The following is a 7,257-nucleotide window of genomic DNA, read 5'->3' as shown; positions in this document are numbered from 1 at the left end:
ACGGGCACTTGCCCACTGAAAAACTTGCCAGTTAGGCATAAAAACTAAGTATTTGTCTTATTACAATGCTGAAAACCAAGGCTTTTCTGTTGGTGGACAAACATGAAAATTATTGCACACCTTGACACTTTTGTGACGTGTTCTGCATGTCATCATTAAAATAACACCCACCACTCAGTTATTGCCTCTGGTTTTTAACAGCACCATGTGCCCGAAAGACGCCTCGGCACCCGCTTCCAGCAGGTCCCTGCCTGGGGCCCCGCGCCGGCCGCTGCGGAGCGCCCACGGAGGTGCCAGGGAGCAGCGCTCTGCTGCCCGAGCCCTTGGCTGCGCGGATCAAGCTTGGACCATCGGTTTACAAAATGTTTTAATTGGGTCGTAGAAAACACAAAACAACGACACTGCAGCTTGTGTGGTCACAAGCACCGGCCCGCTTGTTGTACATACATATGCACATGTTATTTACGCAAGATAACCTCCATTTGAGATTGATCACAGCAGGCTGATAAATTCCCCTTACGGGGATTTAATTTCCAGCTTCTGACCTTTGGAACAGAAACCCCACAGAAACCCCCAAGTGCGCCATCTCCGCCGGCCAGCTCTACACTCGTGCTAGCGGCTTTCAGAAGTGTGTCATGGAGATGGCGAAGGCAGGATGGCTCAGAGTCATGATCAACAGAAATAATTAAGTGTGCAGGATCAATGCCAGACTGAAAATTCACCAATATCTTCTAACTGCAGGAACAGCCCCAGACGTGTCCTGCGTCATGCTCATCACCAGTCAGCAAAGTCCATGCGAGCAGCGAGCGCTGCTTCAGAAACTGGAGCATGAACGGGGAGGTCTGGCTGGCTCGAAGGGCGAGCACCTTTTCTGTGTTTTAAGGCCATGTTAATTATGTAAATGACATTTAAATCCTCTGGACTCAGTGAGAATAAAAGTCACGCATCCCAGATACGCAGTCAATGAACAGAACTACACGCTTCAAAAACCCTCACCAATCCCACAAATAAAAAACTCTAAAGGTTTAATTCAAAGCTGGGTGAGCGAGCGGGGGGCTGGAGGTCCCTGCTGGGCTGAACGGGGCCACCCAGCAGAACAACGCACCTGTGCCGAGCAGATTGCTAAATCAAGGCCGGGAATGGGAAAAGCAGCGTCGGAAACGGATTGCCTTTGGGATGAAGCAGAGCTCCCCGAGCGCGGGCGAGGAGGGCGCTCAGGCATGCTAGATGTCTGTCCCCCACGCCGCATTTTGACGCTGTACGTTTTAACGGGACTCTGTGTGCAACAGATGAATCCCCAACAGGAGAGCCCGATGCAGCAGGCAACACCACGCTGCTCCTCCGACCTTAGGAAGACGCGTGCTAAGGTGCCTCTGCACGCGGTAACCCYACTGGGGGGTCCTCAGGCCCGCTGAGGAGCAAGCCACCACCGGAGGGACCTCGCTCTGGGGGTCTCGGGCAGCACGAAGCGACCGCAGGAGGGCAGGGCTGCCTGCTGCCACCGAGCACAAAAGACGTCAAAGTAGGGGACACGCCGCAGCAGCGCGCGCGGGGTCCGATGCGAGGAGCTGCCCCCGCTGCGCCTTGGCCAGGCGCTAATTCTGCTCAGGCTCTTCAGGGTGCGTGATTTTTCCAAACAGCGAACGATAAAGCTCTGTCCTGGGGAAAAGAGGAAGGAGGAGGGAGAAAAGTTAGTTTTCAAGGTCAAATTGGAAGCAAGAGGCAGGCAGCAAAACCAGCCGCTCCTTAAAATGAAAAGGCCTTGTATAATTAAAAATGCATTCAACAATCTTTATTAATAAATACAAGCAAAGGGGAGAACTTGCATAAGACCAATCACATGCAGTACAGAAATATGTAAATATTTCACTGTGGCTGGATACCATATCTCTAGAGAATGAGGTTTTCTATAAGTTTGCCCTTTACAGACAGGCTCTTCAAGTAAGAAAACAAGATTGAATATTTTAATAGGATGTATGAGACCGCAGAGCCATAAGAAGGATTCAATCAGACAGTCTACGTGGGACTATAATTTAGTTTTCATACATTTTCTTGGACTTGACGGTACTTGAAAAACAATGAAAATGACCCAGCAACAAGATTCCAATTAATATCATGTATGCAGCAATTCTGATAAGAGGAGCAAGTTTCTCTTAAAAAAAAAAAAAGTAGGTTGGTGTTATTTATTTATTTTTAATTTTAAAACCAAAGTAACCTGAGAAGAGAGATGGAGGAAAGGAGAAAGCATTTTTATAAATCATGTAATTCTGGAAATCAAGGAAAAAGCATTTGGGAGAGCATTATTTTTATTTTCTCTATATACACTTTCCAAACCAACCAAGGCTTTTAGCAGCCTATTGTAAAAAGACAACACACACACACACACACACACACACACACACACACAGAGCAGAATATTGTTTATACTGGGAAGGGATTTTTTTTCCTCCGGAGTAGGCTAACAACCTGCTATTAGCACAATAATGGAAATTATCTGCGGACCTGTGTTTTAGCAGTTTGCCAGTGCCAGCACCCACCGCAAAAGCCAGGCCAGGAAAACTGTCCGGATTTCTTGGGAGCAGGAGGAGAAAAGAGCCTGTTTCCCAGCACTTGAGAGTGAACGAAAGACACATTCAAAGGCTGAAATTCAGACCTGACAGAGAAGCTACGATTTTGGCTACTACCTCAATTAAGACCACAACAGGTCTCAAGCGGGACCATTCCAGCTCGGGGCTGTTTTAATGCCTTTCTATAGAAATCAATAGAAGACAGCAACTGTTTAGAAAAACATCTACCTTGATCCGACACTTCCATTGGAGAAAGTTACCTGTCAACCTCTGCGAAAGAAGGAACTTTCAAGTTTTTAACAATAACAGCAAAAAGGCCAGGCACAAAGTGTCAGTTCTAACAGCGCAGGAGCACAGACCCCTGCACAGAAACGTTCCCATTCACGGGGCTTCATTTCTTAAATTAGTTCATAAACCTATTAACCCCTCAGCTGCTCCAMCCCCAGAAAAGGGATCTGTACTCAAAGAGTGAATGCGGCAATGGCTGTTTTGCGGCGAGAGACGCTGTCTCCTTGCCCAACAAAACGGTCGTCGCTACGGCTATGCGTAAAGCTCGGCACAACGTACACCGTGAAACAGTAACCGGAGTTTCTGCGTTACACCAAGAGCGTGCATGCAGTTTATGCAAGTTTAACACAAAAGCAAAACCAGAACAGAAGCGATAGTTGAAAAGCTGCTGCTACCCCGCGCTCTGGAGAGCAGGACAGCAGGGCCAGTGTTGTAAACGGCACCTGAATTGGGTGCCCAAAAACACGGGGCTCAGGCACAAACAGCGTCTGTCCCCAAAGCAAACAGCGGGAGAGCAGCGGAGGGAGGCAGTGCCCGGCGGCCTGCCCAGGCTCCCCGGGGTTCCAGCCCGCAGCCGGAGCGAGAGGCAAAACAAGGCCAAAGTGGAGACGTTCAGGACACAGGGAGAAACTACAGCTGTTTAGCCATAAACAACAGGCAGAGGCCGGTGTTGTAGGAGGTCCAGCTTCCTCTGATGACAACGCGCTGCAGTGACAGGTAGGAGAGGCACCACTGCTCTAAGCGTGCAGACTCAGCCCCCGAGGTGGCTTTGGCACTAACCCGTCTCCGGTGGCAAGGGACACAGCAGCGCTGCACGCGCCCTGCTCTCTCTCTGCAGCACAGAAATGCCAAAGAGCCAGTCGGAGAAGAAAACCCCAACTCTCCTGCCAGGGTGCAAACACCTTCCYGTTTCCCTGTGCTGCAGACAGCGCTTCAGAAATCATTATCTCCACCATGCAGGAAAAAAAAGGAGCGAGAGAAATGCCTTGCCCAAGCCTGCAGCATTTCCAGCCTTCCTGACTATTAACTGATAAACCTAACTCGCGTTTGCTGTTTCAACTGAGAAATCAGATGGCAAAAAGCGAGCTGCAGTAGCGACAAAAAGGACGACACGACTTTAAGACTCCATCGGTTCGCTGGAAGGAAAATGCAGAGCGATGCTATTTGGTGCGCCGGCAGTCACAGCCCTCCAGCCTTGCTTTGCTGGCTGGACTCAGACCCCATCATTACACTGAGCAAATGTTTCCACTTGTGCTGCAATCTCAGTGCAATTCCTGGGCAGAGCGCGGCGGCTCCTGTCCGCAGCAGGGTTCGCGTGTCGGGAGCAGAGAGGGAAATGCTGAAACCGGTGTTTTGATAGAACATCATTTCACACTCAGGTGGGCAAAGCTGACAAACACTCGCGGTTTGCTCATGTCAGAGAAAGCTGAAAGGCTGACGGCTTGGAGACTTTTAACGAAACGCCACTACACGCCTCATTTTAAATACCGAGGGTGACTAATCACATTGAGGAAAACAACCTAAGCAAGATAAATTATAATACCAAATGCACCCACTTTGCTGGTTTTCCAACCCACACAGGCTGTAGTGGGAGCCAGCCAAGGCCTCATTAAGTTGACAGCTACATGCACTGACTCCAGCCCATTTACTGTTGTGCCAGAGGAAAGCGTGTCCGCAAAAGGAGAACTCTTCCAGCTCAGCCAGCAGGAGCTTGCTGCTCCTCTTTCTCGAGGTTGTTTCCATTTTCTCTTCCACCTTAGGGATGCTGCTGTTCCCCCAGTTCAGCGCTTGAAAGGAAGCCTCTAGTCTGCGCAGCTCCCACAGGTTTTTTAATACACACACCGGGCACAGGCAGCAAAGACATCATTAACCAGGCAAGTCCCCTTCTCAGCTATTAGATAGCACGCGGTTCGCACAACCAGCCTCCACTCGCGAGCCTCCGCGTTTTGCTAGGGAACACACCGTCTCCGCACGCTTCCTCCTCCCTCTGTGCTCTCACGCAGCTTTGTACAGCAAACCTAAACACCATTTCACGCGAGCTCGTTCTCCTCTTCCAAACCCTGGTGCCAGCGAGCAACAGAAACTGTTTTTATTTTGCAAAGGCATTTTGCAGGATCCAAAGGGGCCTTGCTCCCAGGCACCATCTCCAGTGCAGAGGGGCTCATGGGCAGAGGCACGGTAAGAACCAAGTGCCAATTCTGCAACTGCCCACGGGGCTTCCCTCTTCCTCCACGCCCCACAGCTCTGCCCTGGCGTTATTGTGGTCACCAGCTTGGAAGCAGAAAGCAGAGATCCCGCTGGCTAGACTGGGTCTGGATTCCCAACCCCTTCCCTGGGATGAGAGGAGAGGAGAGCAGCTTTTTAATACAGCACGAGGATCTTCAAATGGCTAAAACAATAACGTCTTTGCTGCAAATCACTCTGTAAGTGAGAACGGCTCAAGGGAGCGAGCGCTGGTTGGGAGCCATCGTGCTCCAGTATAAAAAGCAACGCAAGCAACAACCTGCCTCGCTGCTGCCTCGCTGCGCGGCCCCGCGCTCGGCACCGCAGCTGTGGCCTGCCCGGACATCCTGGCCCGCAAGAGACAAAAAAGGACGGTGGCTCCTTGCAAGCACTCTGTGTCTGCCCGGAATTTCAATTCCAGGGACTCTGCAGTTTCCTGAACACAAAACCACGTATACACACACACACACATGCATGCCCTGAGCTCTCCTCCCTGCCACCATGACTAGGTAAGACTACGCTATTTTAGGCCAAAATCTTGTTATCTTTTTTTTAAAGGAGACTGCAGTTTCTCTACACTGCATATCCCTTTCCCCTTTTATACCTTTATTTTTCTTTCTTACAGTCCCAAATAATGTACAGAAGTTCAAATGCAATGGTGCATTCTGGGCAACCCTACAAAAACAAGAGTTCCTACGTTTTCCCGGTGAGCAGGCACAAGGCAAAAGTAATGTTTGTTTCTTTGCAGGCTGCCTTGGCCTTTTCCCACTGGTGGAGAACTGGTCTTCTAAGGTTACTGTCTTCATTTTTGGTTTTCAACAGTTTTCTAATGGGTACAAGAGTTCAGGGATCAGTGCTGAATTTGCTCCAGTCCTACCAACTTTAAATAAACAGTTATTTTTCAAGCAAGCAGGGCCCAGATGAAGTAAGAATCTGACTGCCCTGGCTGGGAAATGTTGCTGGCCGTCACAGACGGACATGCGCATTCCCAGGTTTCAGAGGTGCGAAGCGGGGCCAAACCTTGCACCCGCAGCCGCATGCAGGGAGGCCCCGCGATGCCCAGCCCAGCCGCCGGCATTCTCCATCGAAGCCGGAATTCAAACGGGGCTGTCTGGAAACACAGGGTGCAACACGTACCGCAGCCTGCTCCGAGAACAGCTTCAGGTGCTCCAAGATAATTCAGCGCGGGTGGACGCTCTGGCAGAGTGTCGGGAGAAGGGAAATGGGTAACTCCTCCTCCAATCCCAAAACATAAGAAATATTTTACTCTGCCAACCCCTCCCCAAAAAACCCACAACCTTTTTTTCCCCCCTTATCATCATCCAGGCTGCCTTTCTTCTCTACAGCATCTCCCCTCAGCAGGATTTAACCATGCAGAGAGTAAAACTCATCAATCCTCCAGGTTTAACCTTGTCTCTGTTTCAATTCACTAGGGTAAGTGTGGATTTTAATACTTTCAGCCCCCTTAAGGCTATGCATAATGAACTTGGATTTTGGTTAAAAACATAAAATTTCTCCCCTCCACCCACATATATTAAATGTCAGACTTGAGCCACTGAGTTGAGACAACCCACCCCACCGCCAGCCTGCTCCCGCCACGCGAACGGAAGGTGACTTTAGCACAAAGGGGTTCTGCTATCAGCAGTGAGCTGAGGAATAACCTATGCTGAGTAATTAACAGTACTTACACCTGAGGTAGAGTGCGGAAGGAGCAGGTCGATACAGGGGTCTTCCTTGAATTAAAATTTAACTTACCCTTTATTGCAACCTACAAAAGCAAGTAATGAGCACTAACATTTTTATTTCTTTTAAACTGTCATTTAGGCTGTAGAGGGGATAATTACCTATTTCCACTGTAGTAAGGTTTTATCACCCTTAGTGAGGCATTTTCTAATTTAATATTTTTACTATATTATCATAAAACCTGTTTCTGGAAAAAATGATCACGAACCACACAGCCATTTGCCATAAAACATGTGTGTGTAAGTACCTTGGCTTAATTATTTATGCATTTCTTCTGAGCTCACTCCAAGGAGCAGAGGGGCTGGAGACACCAGGAGGGCTCTGCCCAGGCGCACGGGCCCCCACCGGCACCCAGGAGCTTCGTGCCAGTGGGCTTCACCACCCTCCAAATCCCACATCCTGCTGCTATGCACGTTTTGCAGGCGAAACCTTTTCC

The 7,257-nt window shown here is 49.5% G+C and overlaps 1 protein-coding gene across 1 annotated transcript in view; it reads right to left on the bottom strand.

The window, feature by feature from the left end:
* Positions 1-353: 353 nt before the first annotated feature.
* AATF (apoptosis antagonizing transcription factor) overlaps positions 354-7,257 on the bottom strand; it is a 55,724-nt gene continuing 48,820 nt past the window's right edge. The window contains exon 12 of the mRNA XM_026071329.1: positions 354-1,659. Within this exon, the coding sequence (XP_025927114.1) occupies positions 1,596-1,659 (64 nt within the window). The 3' untranslated portion in view covers positions 354-1,595. The remainder of the gene's footprint in view (positions 1,660-7,257) is intronic.

This window comes from Apteryx rowi, unplaced genomic scaffold (assembly GCF_003343035.1).
Source record: "Apteryx rowi isolate R43461 unplaced genomic scaffold, aptRow1 scaffold_324, whole genome shotgun sequence".
Taxonomy (NCBI): Eukaryota; Metazoa; Chordata; class Aves; order Apterygiformes; family Apterygidae; genus Apteryx; species Apteryx rowi.
Note: the sequence above shows the minus strand (reverse complement) of the source record. Positions and strands in the feature narration are given on the sequence as shown.